The sequence below is a fragment of the Brachyhypopomus gauderio genome, chromosome 7 (genome assembly GCF_052324685.1).
Source record: "Brachyhypopomus gauderio isolate BG-103 chromosome 7, BGAUD_0.2, whole genome shotgun sequence".
Lineage (NCBI taxonomy): Eukaryota > Metazoa > Chordata > Actinopteri > Gymnotiformes > Hypopomidae > Brachyhypopomus > Brachyhypopomus gauderio.
In genome coordinates, this window is record NC_135217.1 from 20,536,980 (window position 1) to 20,558,712 (window position 21,733).

The 21,733-nt window shown below is 48.1% G+C and overlaps 2 protein-coding genes across 3 annotated transcripts in view; both read right to left on the reverse strand.

Annotated features, from left to right (window-relative positions):
* Window positions 1-3,747, reverse strand: part of ago3a (argonaute RISC catalytic component 3a) — a 30,906-nt gene extending 27,159 nt beyond the window's left edge. For both annotated transcript variants that reach the window (XM_077012452.1, XM_077012451.1), the window contains exon 1: window positions 2,933-3,747. In XM_077012452.1, coding sequence (XP_076868567.1) covers window positions 2,933-2,951 — 19 coding nt within the window. In that variant the 5' untranslated portion in view covers window positions 2,952-3,747. The remainder of the gene's footprint in view (window positions 1-2,932) is intronic.
* A 329-nt stretch (window positions 3,748-4,076) lies between these two features.
* ago1 (argonaute RISC component 1) lies at window positions 4,077-21,301 on the reverse strand. The gene is made up of 19 exons (XM_077012453.1): window positions 20,859-21,301; window positions 17,919-18,105; window positions 17,225-17,345; window positions 16,938-17,119; window positions 16,653-16,789; window positions 16,439-16,573; window positions 15,671-15,758; window positions 15,184-15,331; window positions 14,853-14,972; window positions 14,446-14,568; window positions 14,138-14,271; window positions 13,779-13,963; window positions 13,077-13,236; window positions 12,858-12,948; window positions 8,611-8,805; window positions 7,793-7,927; window positions 7,427-7,528; window positions 7,081-7,280; window positions 4,077-6,731 (listed from the first exon to the last, which is right to left on the reverse strand). The coding sequence occupies exons 1-19, from the start codon at window positions 20,881-20,883 to the stop codon at window positions 6,623-6,625; spliced, it is 2,577 nt and encodes an 858-aa protein (XP_076868568.1). The 5' UTR covers window positions 20,884-21,301; the 3' UTR covers window positions 4,077-6,622.
* Window positions 21,302-21,733: the final 432 nt, after the last annotated feature.

Below are 21,733 nucleotides of genomic sequence, written 5' to 3' on the forward strand. Positions count from 1 at the left end.
GACACCCACGTCTACACTGCTGAGGGGAACTCACGTCTACAGGGACACCCACGCCTACACTGCTGTGGAATACCCATGTCTACGTACAGAAGCAAGGGGGGTCGGGGTCTGAAAGGGCTCTTTGCTTCCCGAACTTGACAGAAAGTCAAAAAAGGGGGGGGTAGAGAAGGACACGCTGCATGAGTTGAACAGAAACAGAGGGGGAGGGGCAGGTAGAAGAGATGGGGGGGGGCACCTTTGAGCACCTAAGGTCAGGCGGCACGGCTCCCTAAAAGGTGGCCCTCAGGTGAAACCCAAACGTCTGCCTGTAGGGTCTCTTCCTGTCTCAGTCCCCAGAGCACAGTACCTCTCTGAACCCTCCACTACCTCACAGGAAAAAAAGACCTCTGTTGCTGCTGGAGAGAGAGGCCCCTCTCCTTCTACGTACGAGTGACAGAGAGACAGAGAGACAGAGAGAGAGAGAGATCTGTTTTCCATTGCCCCTTAGACATTCCCCAGGCTAACAGGCTACTCCAAAGAGCCCTAAAAACACAACTTAACAACTCTAAGACAGTAAGTCTGGCAAAGCGACGGTCAACCTCCTTCATAAGATCATGGATTTGACGGAGTCTCTCTTAGGGCTGTGTGAAGAGGTATAGTTTAACTGCAAAGGGGGAAGAAGGGTCCCCTCTCCTTTCTTTATGCATAAAAGAAGAGGTGACACCACTAACCAACATAGACCTTACTGCAAAATGCACTCTCCATAGTAACCGTCCACAATATGCTGTCTGCTCATGGAAGGCAAAGGAGGGGGGATTTCAGAAAAGAGAGAGAGAGAAAGCTACAAATGAATTTGGTTTTTGCAAAGACACCCTGCTCATATGTCAGGGAGGCCCACTAGGGCTGACAATGACACCCCTCCACACAGAGGTAAAAAACATTTAAATAAAATTGAGAGTTCTTCAGAAGCAGAGGTGGTGAAAGAGACAGACAGAGAACGGGGGGGGGCACTTCATTTATGACGACAACAATCGTGTTCATGATCCCGCCCTGAAGCCACCTGGACCACAGCGCACACACCACAGGGTGTCCCCATTTCCTGCGGAACGCAGTCGGTGACAGGAAACACCTTGTATCTTCTATGTGGCTAAAGACCCCATGCTGCTGAACAGATCATCCATGCACCACTGAACCTATTTGCCATAAACCCACAGTGTAGTGGCAAGAGGCTTCTGTAGAAAAATGAGCATCGTGTTCAAACAAACATCGAATGCCTCCTCCTGGCACAGCTGATAGCCCTGCGTCTCAGTCATGCATTAAACGCTTCCCATCTCTAAATGACAGAAATAATAACCACATTTATTCTGAGCAGCACTGTGATTGTGATAATTAATTGTGATTAACGGTGATAGCTGCACTTTTGTTACATACCTCACTGCACTCCGCATAAACGCTGGTGATTAGCCAGGCTCTATGAAACATCTGTGTATGTTCACAAAGCTCAGTGGACGGGAACATGAAGCAGTCCACTCTTAACACGGGCAACAAAAAAAACTTTTGCAAAACTCTGCAATTTTCCACAGTACAGCTGCTTGCATTGCCAACAACAGAATACTGCGCAGAGGGCATGAACTGCAGTCTTTCTAACTAAATGAATTCACTATATCGGCCTCACTCGTGTTATAAAATAAAAACTATGGAAGAAAAAAATACAAAACACAAATGAAGTAGATACATCACTGAAGCGATGTGAGTCTTTTCTCATTATACTCTGTAACTACAGCAACCATCCAAAGGTTGATCCACCGAACACCGTACATCACCGTCCTGTTCAACAGCCAATAGCCAACACCGTGCACTGTTACCATGGAGGCAACGCATATTCTACTTGCCATGAAAATGTCTTGCTGCTACAATGGCCAGAAGATGATACAAAGTTATTACTACTAAATAATTTAAGTGCTCTCCTCGCTCCACAGTGATGCTGTCTCAAAGTGCTAAAGATTAAGAAAAGAAAACTTCCAAAACTGCAGCTAAAGATAAAATATGAACCTTTTTAATGCACAAGAAGTTGAAAGCTTTTTAAGATGGCAGTAAATGACATGAAAGCCTGACAGTTTAAATCATCAAATAATAAAACAATTCATTTTAATGTATGCTAAAGAGATATGTTATATTAAAACATATTACATATTAATTAAGTAACTTGCATATTCATAATCTAACTTGGCCCACACAGTCTCATTTTCCGGTCATCCACTTATAAAACAGTCATCTGTAGGTGTTTTTTTTTTCTTAATCTGTGAGCATGATGCGATGGTGATGTCAAAGAACACGAGTGAAAAATAACATTAAAGATGACCTATAACCAACATGTCTACAGTCAATGAAGCCAGTACAAGTCAGAGTTTACACCTACATAACTGGGGGCGATTAACCTGCCCTGTGCAACCCTGTAATCTCATAAAACCGCATCTCGGGACTGTTTCTATGAGACATGGTTGTGGTTGAGGAGAAGTGTCTCATATTCCCCCCGGGCAGTTAGAAAACCAACATTAGCAGCTTCACATTCACACGTTAGTAAGAATGTGCTCTTTTTCCGAGTAAAAACTCATTAAACAGCGGCATACACACACGGTCATGCCGGGGGGGGCAGCACTCAGACCCGAGTAGATCTCTGATTAAACCTTAGGAAACCACCCAGCCCACCCACTTTGATTCACTCGAAAATTAAACGCCAGATTCATTTTCGACGAGGGGTTTTTCCAGCACCTGCCGGGCATGTCCTGCGTGGACCGACACACCTGCATCTACAGGTTCCTATAACCTGACGTGGTTAGTGAGGAAGGTAGACGTCCGAGATCTCTTGATCTACTTTCATAAGATGTAATACAGCACAACCACGTGTGCGTGAAATGACAGACGGACCTTCGCCGAGGGGACACCGTGTTACCTGTAGTTCCGATTTCCATTCATGGGGTCTCTGTCCGGTTCCGTCCCCGGCTCACAGCTGACGAACTAAAGAAACTCCGGCAGACCGGCTTCCTGTGGAGGGGATCGAAGAACTCCCTCCTCGGCCTCACCACCTCGGGTGCTGGACGTGTCCCCCTTCAGAGGCGCTGGTCCGCGGTCCTGCGCGTACTGGATCGGAGGGGCCAGGTGGAAGTTCAGGGGGTCTTCCGTATCCCCGAGTCTCAAATACGCCCTCGCGTTCGGGGCCAGCCAATCAAATACGCGCTCACGTTCGGTCCAGCCAATCAGAATCCTCGCTCCGACGTAAGACTGCGTACAGACGAATGGCGAGCCTAGCCAACTAGCCTGCTAGAAGTTACCCCAACGCCCCAAAAATAGAGTCCGAAATAACGGTCAGTGAGAAAAGACCAAACGTTCAGAAACATTTCGCGAGGAGAAAACGGCGCGCATTTGTGCTCGTTATCTTGGCGCGAGACGCGAAAGTTCTGGTTGTCTTGTCAACGCCGTTCGACGAAACTAACTAGCTAGCTGGTTGCTACGCTAAAGTGCTAGCCAGGCTCGCTAGCCGAATTCCCATCCGAAAAGCGACGTCTGCTTCTCCCAGCCAGAACAAACGTATCGCCACGGACGGCGTTTTCGCCGCGTTTATGCTGTCCTCCTTCGTGGTTGGGTGCGAAGTTGTTAAAATGTCGACTTTTTTTTCGCACTCCGATGTTTCTCAATGTTCAGCCCGGTTGTCAGCGGTTCAACTCTGTGGGGCTCTGACTAGCCAGCTAAATATGGTGAGTCCGAGAATCTGTGACGACGACACAGGAACCGCTGCGCGAGCGCCGATTGGTCGGCAGGCCAGCGCGAGGAGGAGGGCGCGCGCCACACGGAGAGGAGCAGACGTCAAAGCACGAAAGTTATTTGATCAGTACCCCGAACATTTAGTCCGAATTCATTTTGCCTACGTTAGAGGATAAAAGCTTTTGAAAAATGCATACATTGTAGATGTAGATCATCATTGGAAGTAATAAATAAGCCCGTTTATTAGCAACATCGTAGAGATAATAAAAAAAAACTTTGAATAGTTATATTTGCTTTGTTATATTCGCATTATAAAATAAAGACAACTGTTTAATAAAAAACAACTTTATTTTCTTTTAAAAAATAACCCTCCCTTAACACATTCCCCACACTATTACATAAAGAGCCTAAATAACAGGTGTTTGTGTCCTTCCAATCAGACTACTGGGAAGTGCTATCATAAAGACTGTTCTTTTTCAGTGGCTTCATATTGCTTTTATGGTGAGGCTGAGTGAAGTTTCTCCAGTTCTCTCCCTTTGCGCCTTTGTGCCACTCCCTACAAGGCGCACTTGGCTTCTGAGACTGCATCCTAACGTGTTCTCCTGGATCACATATGCCCCATTTGGGGGGAGATTTGCCCCAATAAAATACACGCAACTACCCCAGGCCATTACATTACAACTTATAAATACATATCATTTTGATGTTGGTTTGGTAAAACATAATACAGAGGCAGTTCCTATTAGGCATTTTATAAAAGCGAGTTAAAAATAAAACGTGATTAACCATTACATCTCACAGTCTCTTTTCATTTCCACAGACCATAAGCAATTTCTTTTTTTCTTTTATCCATTTGTTTTGTCTTTGAGGTGCTTTGAGGCTGAATTGAAGATGCCCTCCCACAATGCCACCATGAGGACAACCTTTGACAATACTAGAAACTGTAAGGAAAGAAGTTCAGGTTCAACTGATAAAGAAACGTATGGCATCCAATGACAGGCAGACATGAATAAGGGCACAACCTTCAGAGGAGTAACCATGATCCAGTCACAACACAGGTTTGAATAAAACATGCATTTCATAAAACCACTGTAATGACATGGCTAGGTGACGGTATGTCCTCTAAAGAGTAAAAAAAAAAATTAAAAAGGTCCATTTCTTCAGTGCCTGTGTACGTGGTACACATCTAGCAGACATGCGAAACAGGGCAAAAATGTAAATGTGAGAAGGCAGGGGTGTGGGTGAGCGGTGTACAGAGGATGTGGAAAGCGCATTTTAAAGGATGACACGCTGTGTGTGTGTGTGTGTGTGTGTGTGTGTGTGTGTGTGTGTGTGTGTGTGGTGGGGGAAAGGAGGTGGGTGGCTACATAGAAAAAAAGGTGTTTCCATGACTGAGAGCGTGTGACTATTTGTGCGTGTGTGTGTGGGTGTAGGAGAATTAGCAAGAGTGGGAGTCAGTGTATATGAGCAGGTCTGTTGCGTCCTTCTCTGAGGGCGGAGTGTGCAGCTTGTGCAGGGAGCATAGTCCGAGCTGTGGGCATGACCAGAGTGCTCTCCGTGTGCAGCGACTCCGGACAGCCTTTACCTCAGTCTGCTCCCTGTCCATTCTATACAATGACCTTGTATTGCTCTATCTACAGAGGTCAGTGGAAGCAAACCAGGTTTTAGATGCTGGAAGGCCCTTGTGCACAGGAAGGAAAAACATCTGAGTAAGTGCGTGTGTGTGTTGAGAAGAACTCATAAGTCTCCATCGTCTAGACCTGTCATGATCTGGGATAAGTGAACTAGCACGTTCTTCTTTTCCCCATGAAGGGAGACCTATCAAGTGCTGGAATGCCACATGGTCATCTTGCCGACCAAAAGAAGCATATCGACAGATGTTTTAAAAAAGTGACTCTCCGAACAATTGGCATCACATTGGCTGGTTAAGAATGCTGGTTTCGGTGTTATGCTGATCCAACAGTCAGTAACGGAAATGCATCTTAAAATGCACTCTAGTCCATCTATGCTAACCCTGCCACTGTTGCGACTATAGAGGCGTGTCTAAATGCACCGGGCCACACGTGTGCTCCTGCTGCCGTCCCGCCCAAGGCCACGCCCCCTGCATTCTGTGGTGCGCTACGCTCGATCTCGGGCGGCGGTGCACACGCGGCCAAACCACGGGCTTCGGCACGGAGGCCAAAAGGAAAAGCACATGGCAGGACGTCTACAGAGGCTAACTAAGTGCTGTTTCAAAACAAAACACAAAACAACGTCCGAGAACATAATAAAAAATAAAAATAGTGTAGTTCATAGAATAAAAATAACACGGGGGTGTCCGCTTTGGTCTTCTCCGCCCAGAGTACCATGAGGGAGAGTACCATGAGCGAGAGTACCAGGGGCGAGAGTACCGGGCAGGTGGGCACGAGGGAGCAGCCGTCCGGACAGGCATGAGGAGGCAGCATCGTGGTGGCAGTCAAATCTCCGGGTGGGCCACACCTCTCCCAGCTCTCCATATTGCATACAAAACATACATTCATACAGGACCATAAAAGGTAGTATACCACACACACACGCGCACACACACACACACACACACACACACACACACACATACATACATACATACATACATACATACACAAATAAAAACACAAAACACAATGTTAAAAGGAGCATTGTCCTGACTGGCCTGGATAAAAAAAAATAAGAATAAAATAATGTTAGGCAGGACACTCCATATTAACTGGGCATTGTTCTGTTCAGGCGCACGGATCTGTGGGTTTTGTAGTTCTGGTGAAGCCATGTGTACTGGCTCCAGTACAGAGATGAAGGGAGCCCTGCTGCACCCCGCACGGGCTGGGCTGAGAAAGTGGGGGGGGGGGGGGGGGGGGGGGCGCTCTCAGGCGAAATACATGGTCCTCAGGGTGTCGTGGTGAATCTGCACAGCTTTTGCCAGAGCCTGAGGGTCTCGACCGTTGCTCTGACCGGACACGTGGCTGCCCTCACCACTGCAGAAGAAGGAAAAAAAAACAAGATCACAGTTATGTTATCTTATTATTTCAGCCCAGAACACACCGATTATGTACATCTGACACACATTCATATATCATGGACATGGCAGTGGCATTTCCAGGTCAATATGTAACACAAAAAAATTTCACAGTTCTGTGCAGTATGCAACATTAAACCTTATAACATGGTATATGTGCGATTTCCTTCTCGCCTCCTGACTTTTGCAGTGTGACATTCATCAGAGTCACCCAGCTCATCTCCACTTTGAAAAACACGCCCATGTCCAAACGCATTTACGCAAAGGCAACAGGACCAGCAACACGTTCCAACCACTTTCCTGCTCACCTGTCGTGCTCCTTGTCCACCAGGTGGTAGCGGGCGCGGAAGGCCACCAGGCGGGCGTAGTAGGCGGGTGCGGGGATGGAGACGGAGCGCGTGCAGCGCACGTAGGTGTGGCACAGCTGGTAGGTGAGGATCTGGAGCTCGTCTGCAGTGAAGCGATTGTCGTCCCACAGCACGTAGTAGTGCGAGGGTCGACTTGTGCCCTGCATCACAACGACCCCACAAAAACTTTTAAGAGGCCCATTCCAGAGAAGAGGTGGGCAGAGAGGACGAACAGGGACTACATGGAGCTTCGGGAGAAGGTAGCTGAGAAGCCAGATCATCTGTCCGATCATTCGCTCCCACTCACCTGAATCCCTGCATGACTGCACAGGTAGAAGTCAAACTCGAAGGGGTGCGTGATGCTGGTGTCGACTGTGGTTCCTGCTGGAATGTTGCCGCTTTTCCCAATCTGGAGAAACACAGAGACTCGAATCAAACCAACCAACCAACCAAAAAAACACCAGACTCGTTTACACACAACAAAAGAAATCAAAATAGGTCATCAGAACTATGACAGCTTCTACGGAAAAAACAAACGATGCATGCGCGACTCGTTTCGCTTCCAAACTCGGGTGTCCGAGTTCGGCCGCGCCTAACCGCCGCGCTAATCCCTCCGTAGCAGCAGACGCGCCACTCTGGCGATGAGTCACGGCGAACGGCGCCAGGGACCCACCCGCTCGGACTTGTCGGCGCAGAAGAGGCGTGTGTGGTGGCGTTTCTGCACCACGATGTAGGTGATGCCGGGCTGATAGTCCTTCTCCAGCTTTATGCAGGCGTCCCTGATGGCCAGCAGCTCGTAGTGCAGTATCTGCGCTCGGACAAAGAGGAAGGCCATGAGTCACAGCCGCATCACCACCGCTGTCGCCATAGTGACCCTCTATGAGCTCACCCGCTCGTTACTAGCGAACGCCCTTCCTACAAGAGGCAGCTGTCATCGCTTCAGATCCACTTCATTACGTTTTACAGGGACACAATGTTTCATTGACATCCACACTATTACTGGTAAATAGTAAATAAAAGCAATTAGCAAAATTAATTACATGAAAAAGAGATTATGTTTCTCATCCTCATGCCTTTTTAAATCCTGTTAGCATGTAGCCATATTGGCATGTCTGGGGGAGGTATTCCTTTAAAGTCAGTTGTTCAGCCGAAGGAGAATAAGACCCAAGAGGGCAAAGCGGGAACTCGAAGCCCATGGCTGTACAGTTTAGAAAAAAACACCAATCATGTTTAATGACGATTATAATTACGATGAACAGCAATTACGACACTTCAATAAAAATCTCACACACAAAAAAGCACTGAAGCTCATAAAAAAGCCAAATGATTCATCAGTACCGCCAAAACACCATAACACCACATCTGTACACACTGCTACGCTACACAAAACACCATAACGTCACATCCGCACACACTGCTACGCTGGGGGGGGGGGGGGTCAATATGGCAGTGAGTTGTTGCTATGGAAACGGCGGCAGGGCTGACGCTGACCTGCGGTAGCTGCCCCTCCGGCACTCCGTCCCTGTAGAAGATGATCCTGGTGGGCTTGAAGCGTGTGGACTTGTAGAACTGGATGAGCAGCTCTCTCACCATGTACGACAGATCTTCAATGATCTCCTGCCGGGGCCTCTGAACCCGCACCGTGGCACAGTAACGGCTGGGGTGGGCGTCCATACTGCCCACCACCTACAGGAGAGAGGGGAGATGGGTGTGTACACACACACACACACACAGACACAGACACACACACTTAATAGAAAGATAAAGGGAAGTTGAAAGAGTTTTAAGCTAATTATCACTGTATGACATATGCATTTTCATATATTATTATATGCATTTGAAAACTTTAAGGCAACCCACTTAACTACAGATCAGTCACTTTTCAATGGACACTACAGCACTGCCCTCTAACGGCCGAGAGGAAGCATAAACACAGGTTTGAAATACTGGGACACAATGTTCCAATTTATTGAGGTTCTGACCCTTGCATAAATCCATACAGAACATTTAATAGCAAATTGAAACAAATGACATGCTGGAGTAAAGTACTGAATTACAGCAAAATGTTGCATTGTGCAGCTCCATAATTACTGTATATAGGATATTCACAAAAGGCATTCAAGCCTAAACACTGTTTTGTCTGATAAGTTTCCTGTTATATCTATGGAGACCAGCTCATTAGCATGTTTCTATGTATTCAGATTTATTTTCTCCAGATTTGCAGCCTTCAATTTTCTTCCATTTGAAGTGGAACTGGACCTCGTTATGAGTTGGTAATAGCTGTGGATAATTACAGGTTTGTAAACAGCTGTAAAACAATTCCACTCAGACAAAAGGCTTTAACGCATGCCGTGTTGTCCATTTCACAATGGTTTTTTGGTCATTATTAGAACACAGTGACAATGAAATAAGGCGCAAATGTGTTTCCAAAGACGACCAAGTTCTACCAGCCCACAATGATGACCAGCTAATGATATTCACAAGACGAACTGCATACAGTTTTAAAGTAACCAGCCTTGCAAAAACCAAGCTATACCTGTCCACTTACAGCTCTTAATAAGCCTCAGATTCCTGGCAACGAGATCAGGTGTACAGGACTGTCGAGCTTCCACCACTGGTCACAGCTCAGTTAGCCGCTTACTTTAAACAACTTTAAAATCTGAACACTTTTCTCCACCTCCACGATGTGCTTGTAAAAACACACATTACTAACAGGTGCAGCTACACCTATGACTATCGTTTACTGGTGCTGCCCCCTGCTGGATCCACCAGGCTACATGTCTCTCCTTTCATCTCCTTCACGTCCACTTCACATTCTGCTACTTTTTTTGGTCTTTTGCTCCCCAATGGAAATCACAATAATATATGATACACCCAATATATAAGTATTCAGGAGGTCATTTGCGCTGACCATTTATGGATATTTATAGGTGATAACAAGACAGGTTATGAGGCTCAGGCACCTATGCATATTTTCATGACTATGAGCTATAAATAAGAACCATGCAGATATACATATTCAAGAATTTGCAAATGGCAGATGGATTTGGCCGTCTGCCATTTCTCATCATTTTCCACTTCCGCTGGAATAAAAGATTCCTGAGTGGAAGTTTAATAAAAGATGCGGTACTTGCCCCCAGCACCTCACCTCGCTCCAGAGGAACACACAGTCGGCAGTGTTCCCCCTCTACACCCACCCCGTCGTTCAAGAGGCATCCAGCCTTTTCCCCCGTGACTCAGCTCTTCGTCACTGTCGCCTGGCAACCTCCTCACGGCCCACTGTTGGCAGGCAGCGGCGGGGTGGGAGGTGATGTCATTTCCCGTTCGCTTGCGAGTCAGGCCGTCGGTCTTCGCCGCGCTTCTGTGCTAACCACTCCCAGATCCTTCCCTCTCTGGGCTGGCCCCACCCCTCCACTCCCCTAACCACTCCCAGATCCTTCTCTCTCTGGGCTGGCCCCACCCCTCCACTCCCCTAACCACTCCCAGTTCCTTCCCTCTCTGGGCTGGCCCCACCCCTCCACTCCCCTAACCACTCCCAGATCCTTCCCTCTCTGGGCTGGCCCCACCCCTCCACTCCCCTAACCACTCCCAGATCCTTCCCTCTCTGGGCTGGCCCCACCCCTCCACTCCCCTAACCACTCCCAGTTCCTTCCCTCTCTGGGCTGGCCCCACCCCTCCACTCCCCGTTAAAAAGACGGCAGGGCGGGGCTCCCCACCACCAGTAGCAGGGTTTTCATTACACCATCTGCTTCAGCCTTCAGGCCTGGTGGCCCCAGACCTCAGTCGTCTTACAATCTTATAATCAGTTAAATAGTAGCTACAGACCCACAGATCACTCCCACTTAGCCATGTCTATTGTAAGTAGTAGTTTCCGTTACTATAGCTACAATAGATCCCTGTTCAGATAAGATAATGTTGAAAGAAAAGGGAATGATTTATGCAGATTAGTTACATCTGCTTGAACACAAGGAATAGAGCATTCCACTGCTGCATATGCTAAACAGAAGGCTTGGTGTAAGCCACAGAGGATTATCCAGTGCAGAAAGTAAAGAACAAGAGTAAAAACACTGTTGGCGGGAAAAGTCTTTTAGAGAGCGTCTTGGTGCCAGACTTGTGATGAGTGTGCACAGTGGTTTTGCACTGGTGCAGAGTAGGCGGGTCTTAAGAAACCGAAATGATGGGGAAAGCAAAAAAACAAAAACAAAGACAACAAGCTGCAACAGGAGAACGTGACGAGCACACGTGATGGTAGGAGAACGTGACGAGCACACGTGATGGTAGGAGAACGTGACGAGCACACGTGATGGTAGGAGAACGTGACGAGCACACGTGATGGTAGGAGAACGTGACGAGCACACGTGATGGTAGGAGAACGTGACGAGCACACGTGATGGTAAGAGAACGTGACGAGCACACGTGATGGTAAGAGAACGTGACGAGCACACGTGATGGTAAGAGAACGTGACGAGCACACGTGATGGTAGGAGAACGTGACGAGCACACGTGATGGTAGGAGAACGTGACGAGCACACGTGATGGTAAGTGAACGTGACGAGCACACGTGATGGTAAGAGAACGTGACGAGCACACGTGATGGTAAGAGAACGTGACGAGCACACGTGATGGTAGGAGAACGTGACGAGCACACGTGATGGTAGGAGAACGTGACAAGCACACATGATGGTAGGAGAACGTGGCGAGCACACGTGATGGTAGGAGCTTTTAGACTGCTTGGGTCATTTGCCAACAAACCAGCTTGATATCGGGCTCGACAAGGTTGAATGTTTTTTTCACTGGGCAACACGGTGGCTTGGTGGTTAGCACGTTTGCCTCTCAGCACTGGGGTCTTGGGTTCAAGTCCCTATCTGAGTGGAGTTTCCATGTTCTCCCCGTGTCTGCGTGGGTTTCCTCCGGGGTCTCCGGTTTTCTCACACAGTCCAAAGACATGGAGGTTAGGTAAATTGATCCTCCCTGACAATTTCTCCCTGAGTGTGTCTGTGTGTCTCTTCATGTCCAATAAAAGCAGTTGTCTGAGTGTGTGTGCATGAATGTGTGTTTGCTTGTGTGCCCAGTGGTGGATGGTGCTCTGTCACTAGGGTCTGTCCTCTCTCCCCTTCCTGCACCCCATTCAGTCCCCCAGGGGGCTGTAGATCCCGGTAGAGAGTACGCTGTGTGCAATTGGCTGCCGCTTCTCGCCGGTGTGTGAACGGTGTTGTACCTGTGTTAAAACTGTAAAGCGACCTTGAGTATCTAGAAAGGTCAACATTCATTCATTCACTGATTTATGTAAACGTTGGGGTCATGTGCACTTATGACCGGGTCACTCAGCTCTTGTGGAGTGTGGGGTCTCCCCAACATTCCACAATGTTGCACTATTACAGCTTTTGTAATAGTGCACTATTACACTATTACATACAAAATACCTGAACCAATCAGTTAAGATCACCAAATACCTCAACCAAATCAGTCAAGTGCACCAAATGCCTGACAAAGATGTGCTTGGAATCCCTGAGAATACACTGCAGTAGTAGATAAAACAGCACAAATAGTATCAACAGTACCCAATAGGTAATACCATTAAAGTACTGATCACAGTTCATATTATTAAATGTTGATTTCAGCACTCTAAAAACTATATTAAAAACATAGCCATCTTATAGATGATAAGCACCAAGAGCCTTCATTATATTAACCTCAGTTCGTCCTGCTGTGTGTGTGTGTGTGTGTGTGTATCTTACTGCAGTAATAGAAGGCTTTTTCCCATCCCCTGCTGGTGGATGTGTGACATCCGCTCCAAGGAAGATAACAGGCTGCTGGAACACTGCAGACCTGCAACACACACACACACACACACACACAAAACCTTGTGAAGGTGCAAAGGGGTTTACATTTCCACAAACACACCATCACAGCCACCCTTCTACACTCTGTGTAGAGCTGTGGGGGCGGAGTCTCACCGTTGGTGTGGGACCAGGATGTTGTTGATGCCGCCCAGTTTGACGTTGATTTTGAGGCAGAGGTTAGAGAGAGTCTGTGGGGACGTTTTCACCACGTTCTTCACCTGCACACACTGAGTGGCCATTCCTAGGAGTGTGTCTCCTACACGCTTCACCTCCGCTGCACGATGCACACACACACACACACACACGCACACAGAAAACTCACATTAGTGATTTAGTCTTTCATTCATTTCACTGTACACACATTCCAGGGTTATTATTTCCCATCTTAAATGAAGAGCAGTAACACTGGTAGGATTCTCATCAACAACCATCAACTCCCTCAGTATAACCCTTCAAACACTATGGGCACATTTAAATATATGGCTATGGCAACAACAGCCATGACAGTCTTCCCCATAAAAGCTACTGAAGTGAAGACGCTAAGTCAGTCGCAGTATTAGCACGGTATGTGACTGCATCATCTCTTTGACTTTGATTTGACTGAATTTCTAAGATTGCGATTGCGCCTCTAGTCATTCATGTTTGTATTAGTGAGGAATGCAAGAACCAAGCTAATAAAAACACTACAGGCTCACTGCCAGAGAGGATGACGCAAGTTTTTTTTTATTATCACAGTACAGATTTTTGCTCTGCTTTGCACAGCGCACACACAGTTCCGTGCCGCACACTTCTGCTGTGGGGGCTCCGTGGGCGTACCGTAGACGGGGGTCTTCCCAGGCAGGATGACGATGATGAGCTGCAGGCCGGAGTAGGTGTTCTTCAGGTGTCTGAACATGGGCTCCACGCTGTCGGCTCCCTGCGCGTACTTGCAGAAGCACGGCTGGCCCTGGATGGGCATCCCCGCGTCCTTCGAGATCTTCCTCAGCTGGTCCGTGAAGTTCCTGCAGGAGAAATACGTACAGTATATGAATGATTGCCATTCTGGTCATACTGTGACTCAGAAAACTGAGAATATGAATGAATCAATTCCAGGCCATGAAATATATGAGTAAGATAGTAATATTATTTCCATCGTCATCATCATTTCTCGTCACTGGTCCAGCTAATCCACTCACTTGAGCACCTCCTCCCGGCACTGTTTCTGCGGGGCGAAGCAGGCGATGGCCCACACCTTGATCTCAATGCCGTTGTAGAACTGCTTCCCACGCATGTCCCACACGCCCTGGTTGGGTGTGGCAATGGCGCGGTTCTGCAGAGAATCAGAATGTCCACTCAGTCAGGACAGAGCTGAACTCCTATAGACACGAACACTACAAACACTACAGCCAATCGGCATCCCCGGGCCCGGGGGCTGAGGAGGTCCTCCACGTACAGCGGGATCAAAGTGGGTCCAGGCGCTTTACGTCCACATGGGTCCACTTACCCGGCCCCCGTACTGCAGGATGGGTGCTGGGAGTACACGACCCGTCACCTCCGCCATGTCATCCCGCACTTTAATCCCGAACTCTTGGATATAAGGGTCCAGATTGAAGTTAGCGTTCTTCATCTGCGTATAAGCCACACAGGGATTGAGATCAAGATTAAATACATGACCAGATTAAATTTCATAAAACCAATATCTTGGACATCCCAGGCTTTAACATATAGGACAGCAAAAAAAAGTCATCACATACAACTATTACCAGCTAGAAAAATTGCTTATTTAGCATGCTGAATCAATTGTTATATTTATCATATCAAAAGAATCTGTTTTTACATGAAAAAATGAACAATTAAAAATGCCTCTGGGAATGTTGGAAATACTCCTGAACGATAGGGGGCGGCACTCACCAATCTGCTGATCTCCTCCTGTCTGTCTGGGGCTGAGCGCGCTGTGGCTTTGATCATTGTGGACGTCTGATTATCCGTCAGTTTCTTGATGCACCTCTGCCCAGCTACGATATTACACACCTGTCACGAAGACAGAAGGGACGCAACAACAGAATGTGTTAAAGGCGTCACTCAAAAACGCTAATTATGCTTATAATCGCTAACCAAGCATTTAAGCTACGCTAATTAAAAGCGTTAAAATTGTGTTAGCACAATGCTACCTTGCCTGACTGACTTGCCTGACCAAAAAAAGTTTTTTCAAAGCACTCCTTTAAGGACGGCGTGGTCTCACCTCGAGGGGCAGGTAGGTGTGTTTCTGCTCCTGGCCCACCTGCAGGCAGGGCAGGTGAGGGTACTTCAGCTGCAGGTTGTACTTCTGTTTGAAGTACTGCGCTACCGTGCACTCCACCGTCTGCCCGCTCTCCAGCTGTAGGGGGAACCTGAACACACGGGCAGCAGAGCGGCGTCACTGCTGGGACTCCCCACACCCACAGCACACCTACCCGGTCTGGCCACGGCCGACTGACCTCTCCACTAGCCGCACAGTTCAGTCTTTTCAACAAATCTCAGAAAGAGAGGACACACAGGAACTTGAGGACTAAGAGGAGCTCTTGAAAAGCTGTGGGGCACATTCTGTGTGCTGATATCAATCAGTTAAGGTGTGTGTCATTTTCTGAGCACATGCACCCAACTTGTTTCAAGTTTAACTATGCGTTATGGCCTTGGTGACTACACACTGTAACGGAAACAGATGAAAGACTCGAGGTCCAGATACTCACGTTTGGTGGCTGGCCGGGCGACGTGTAACATTGCACACACGATACTTCCGCTTCATCTGACCACAGTGCGTCACCTCTACCTTTAGCCCTGACACACACACACACACACACACATACAGACACACACACACACACACACATACACATACACATACACACAGAGTGTTCATGGTGTAGTGAACAGATTTGGGGCATTGTGTTGAGGGAAAGATGCTAATTTGATGGAGAGTCTTGGGTGTGAATAGCAGTTTAGTGAAGTGCTCACTACGGATAGGCTAGCAATTTAACAAAGACTTAAATAACTTCCAAAGCAATCTTAATTGTGATTTGTCTGGAACGACATGTGTTCAGTTTAGTTTCTGCTTCTGTGTTCTGCCTCTATATGCCAATTACCACATTGACGAGAAGCTGGTCGGCCCAGATGCATGGGCGCTCTGCAGGATTTAGGACAGGCCAATCAGAACGACTAGTACAGAGTGGGAGTGGCTTATTCAGGTGGGGTGGGGCGTTAACTGTATGCAATGTCACACCGAGCAGCAAGTGCCAGCAGCTCGCGTGCTCCCCATAAAACACGAAACACACTCTCATCACAGCCATTCCACCATTCACAATCCCTCGCCTGGGAGAAACAAAGTCACGTCCGTGTGGACCGTCAAGAGCCAGGTTAAGCAGGAAGTCGTGCATCAGTGCAACAAAAGTGCCAGCAGAGCTTTCGCTTGCTCGACTACACGGAGACCTGGGGGGCGGGATTTACGTGGAGAGGCACACCTTTGATCTCCTTGGTGAAGCGAACTCTTTGAGAATCTGTTAAGGTTTTGGGCTGTTCGTCGATGTTGCGGATGTCCAGGACCTCACACATGAACTCGATGACGGGCTGTGCCTTGTAGAAGGCCGTGGCGGACACTGGAGGGAGAGAAAACTACTGAGTCAGAATCATCAAGCCCAGAGGACGCAGCGCACGTTCTAGATCCAACTGGATTACCGTCAATGTTGAGCATCATCTTCCACATGGCGGGCCGCACGGACTGATGGAAGCCGAACCACACCTCCCTCCCCCCGCCCAGAGGATGGTAGTACCCTTCAGGGGGTGAGAAGAACGACCGACCCACCGGGGTGTACCTGGGGGGGGAGAAACCACACATAATCACAGAGGTAAAGGACTGTATTGTTGAATTTTCAAGTAAATAAAATTTACTTCACTGGTAAACGAGCTCAAGAAAGCAGGTCTGTGGAAGCACTACATGCAGAGAACGTTCTTCCGTTGTACCTCATGGAGGCCAGGTGTCTCATGGCCACGTCCAGAGCCTGGACAGAATCCAGCGGGACCTGAAGACGACCGCTCACCAGCGTCTCCTGAAGAAGCCGCCACGACACCTTGGCCAGCCAGCGGATGGACACCTTGAAGATGCGGTCCTTTCCCTCCCCTGGGATGGTCACCTCAAAGTCCACCTGTGACCCAAGACAGGGGTGAAGATGACCCTAATGCACGGTGTACCACCTTTACTATTCAGCGGCACGGCTGCCCTCCATGGTGCGGTGGGCTGCTCCACTGACCTTCTCACTCCCTATAGGGAGAGCCAGCACCGTGTAGATGTTCTTCTTGCCATCGTATACCGGCTTGCGGTCACCAAACAGCTGTGGTTTGAAATGCTGCACCATGTACTCCACCACCTCCCTGTGGATGGAGGTCACATAGAATGAGCAAAGACGTTGACGGACAACGCTAGGCGTCACCCGTATTTTAAAAGCACACAATATCTGTGCGGTGCCAGAGGACAGGAACGTATCCTCTGCCAAACACATTCAGACCGTGTGGAAGTGTTAGAAAGCGACAGACACCACGTGGTGATTCAGCCAGAAGAATGAAAACTAAAGGGGACAAACGTGTGGACTGTGTCCCTGAACCTCGGGGTCACTGAGTGAAGACTTCAGGAAAAGGTTACGCAAAGCATCAGTCCTGAGTTTGGACCACATTCTCACAGCATCTAGATCCCAACAGAACTTTAGACCACATATGAGAAGCTATTTTTCTGAGTGAGTAAATTAACCAATGAAGCAACTGAACTCCTGGCCCTTGTGAATCTGAGGACAAAACCACACTGCAGTGTCATATTAGAAATCTGTTTGTGTGCATCTACACATTTCTCGGATGGACCCATGAGGTCATCACGCTGACATAAAGCCTGACACGCAGCAGATGTCATGACGGAGGAGGAGAGCGAGACTGGACGCCTGACGAAGGCACTACCTGTTGACTCGACGAGGACACTTGTCAGGCTTGATGTCGACTTCGTAGTGGTAGACGTCCATCTTGGGGATCTCCACCTCAAAGTAGTTGGCCAGCAGCTTGATGGGCTTCCCCACGGTGCCCATGCCCGGCCGCCGGGGGGCCTGGAACACCTGCTGCAGGGGTGGGGGGTATGGCCCCATGGGCACTGGGGGGGGGGACAGAGGGAGTGTGAGTGAGTGTGAGGGGGCGATGTCCACAAGAGTGAGGGAAGATGATATCAGTTTTTGATGAGATCACACAATGATATAAGCATTACCACATAGGAGAAAGTGGAGAGAGAGAGAGTGTGTGAGCAAGAGTTTATCAATACGCATGAGCTCACACGATTTGGATACTAGCATTACAGCCCAGGGAAAAGAGGAGAGGTGATGCAGAGAGAGAGAGAGAGAGAGAGAGAGAGAGGTGAGATAAGGGACTGAGGATGAGGAAGAGGAAGAGGGGTTCGGGGTAGTGGCAGGCAGATGGGTTTAACCGCGCTAGACTCGGTAACAGGAGAGTGAGTGGATGGTGGGACAAAAGAACAGAGGAGCAACAAAAGGGCGGAAAGAAGGAGGAGGAGGAGGAGGAGGAGGAGGAGGAGGGTGAGAGGGCGTTTTAGCGCCAGGCTCAGATCTGCTCAGACGGGCCACGGTATAACCACAGCACCCAAAGACAGAGAAAGACAAGGGGAGTAAGAGTAAGTCATGATTGGACAGAAGTGATATCAATATTTAAAACAAAAACTTCATCCAAGCCTTCTGCACTCAACAGCTCAACGCTAGGACATCTCACTATAACGCTATGCAGACATTAAGATTTATAACTCTGAAGACGACTTGGCTTGAAACGGTCTTTTCAATGCCACAGCCTGTGGATATGCTGAAATCTGTGTGGTTTAGGGTGCTGCGGGGGCCGTGAAATGGAGGACTAGTGACTCCTGCTTTACGGAGCCAGAGTACTTTAACCTCTCTGTCCCTGGAGAACACTCCCCCCACAATAACAAAGCCCACAGCTGCCCTCCCGCTCCTGAGAGAGAAAGAGAGGGAGTCAGGGACAGAGAAAAGGAGCTGCAGAGAGAGAGAGAGAGAGAGAAACCCACAGCTCCACATCACTATCACGGCGCACACAAACACGGGGGCCCCCCAAAACATTCCCAGCCTCACCATAGCAACACCATAGCAACACTCATTGTCATGGAGATGAAGCAACCTGGGGGTGCGTTGTGGGGGGGCTTGGAAGGCTTGTCTAGGCACTGCTATGGGCACCTGTGCCTTATTCAGGCCCTTGCATTTGCTCTGGGGAACACCATCCAATCAGGGCAATCAATCTTTCCCCATACGCTGAATATATAAGGCGTACTGGTAACCAATCAGGGCTCTCCTACATATGGTATGCTTTAAAAGTGCAAAAGAGTGGCTAAAACTCTGGGGCCAGTCAGTTTTAAGTAACATGTTTGCATGTTAATACTTGAAAAAGCCATTCGATGACCACCATATCAGTTCTGATTACTACTCTCATACATACACACACACACACACACACACTTCTGCCCACACACTGGAGCCAGGACAGGCTTAGGCAGATGGTTGGAGAGGGGGCCAGAGGTGGGAGACAATAGCGCCTCCCCCTGCTTTAAAACGTTAGTGCAGGGCAGACCACAAGGATCAGCAGCCGAACCACCACACTGGTACTGCCCCGACACACACACACACACACACACTCACACACACACACACACACACACACACTCACACACTCACACACACTCGCTGACCTCACCTCATATTCACTCATACAGTGTAGCCTTCCCTTTTAAGCAGATGGCCAATAGGTAACGGGAATACTTTAAAGATCACGTAAGGTGAGATAAAACCATGTTGGGCCAAAACGCAATGACAGATCCACATAATCTTAAAGTTGCCAAACAGGTTTCAGGTACTCTACAAGTATCATAGGACACAAACTATAATTATATATAAAGAATATGAATCAATCAAAAGAGAGACAGCGATATCAAACCCAGCATCACACATGGTCTTAATATCACATTTAAATAGTCAGTGTTGAGAACCAGAGTCATAGGAATACTGGGATATCTACATTCATTTTATCACATGTAATACTGTTAAACAGATTACGAAGATAAAATTACATGATGTTTGTAAACACGTATCAAGCCACATGCCACTTAATGACACGCCCTTAAAAACATGGATTAAAGAAACTTGGTACAAAAGAAAACTTGGGTTGTGAGATGAATGGGAAAAGAATTCTTAAAGTCGCAAAAGTCGTCAACGTCACATAAAACATGGGATTTGGTCACCGACGGAGGGAGTGCAAAGAAAACATCTAGGCATCCTGACAGCATGCTGTTTTAACGACGCAGGGTCACAAACGTCCTCAAACTGGCCAGACACAAATCCCAGTTAACAAGCAACGTGATCCGCTTAAGTTATGCCAAACAGTAGCATGCGATTCCAAGACTGGGGAGACTGGTTCCCAGTTAAGATCTATCTGAGGCTGTTTATGTTTTAGTCATTAAGACAACAAAACAAAAAAAAAGAAGCATCTGAATTTTGGCCAATAAGAAGTTGAGTGGGGGGCGTGGGCCCACCTGCGGGTGTGGATGGGGCTGCACCTCGCCCAGGGTTCCCACGACCCCGGCGCCTCCACCCCTGACCCCCAACATTGTCACTTCTCCCATTTCCATGTCTCGACATCCAGATCGCATATGCATCATGCATATGCAAGAAAACAAGCAGCATGCGTCTAGGAAAACCTGCAAATCGCAAGACCTGCTTGTGCAGATGGTGCAACCGTGCAGATCGAGCCAGATCCGCGTAGCTACGGTTAAATAATCAAGTACCGATGATGTGTACCGATCACTCTTACGAACCGAGCAGCGCTTGAAGAACCTACCCGCGCCAGATGGTCCCGGCTCCATCCCATCAACTTAGCCGCGAGGGTTCAAAACAGCCGGAGGATCTGTGGCCACGGCGCCGGCCCTGCAGGCTGGAAGTGTCTCAGACCTCCAGCCTCCTCCTCTCGGCGTGTTAGCGGCTCCTTCCTCGCCGAACCCCCCGCCCCCTGCCCCCCTGTTGGAACCCCCCAGACCCGCAGAGTCGCGCAGACAAAAGCGCCCTCGCTGCTCTCCTCCGAGCGCCTGTGGACCTGCTGCCTTCGCCCCTCCGGTTCCGCCCTCGCCCGATTTCACTCCTCGGCCCGGTTCGTCGAAGCCCGCGGGTCCTCCTTGTCCTCTCCGGGTATGTTGTGGTCCTGCTCGCCGTTCAAGCAGGACTCTCCAGCGGAACAAAAAAACGGACAAGCAGTCGCCCCAAAGACCGAGAGCCCTCCTTCTTCGTCTCCTCCTACTGCTCAAATATTTTTCCATCACTCGGGTATTTAGTTGCTGCCCTCTAGCAGGCGGTGGGAACATTTCACCTTTAAGCTAATAACCACGGAACATTTAGTCACACGCAGCGTTGAAGTACAGTAAACAAGCAGCATGTACTACTATTACTACTACTACTACAACTACTACTACTATTACTACTATAATAATAGTAGTATATACTATAATAATAATAATAATAATAATAATAATAATAATAATAATAATAATAATATGTGTTTTTAGATTACCACTTGAATAATTTTAATAGATTTGTGAAGCACATAATGATCTATGATGACTGACCATTTTTACAACCCCAAATCAGAAAAGGTTGGGACTGTATGGAACATGCAAATAAAAAAACAGGGTTTCTTGCATTTATTTCATTGTAGACATTATG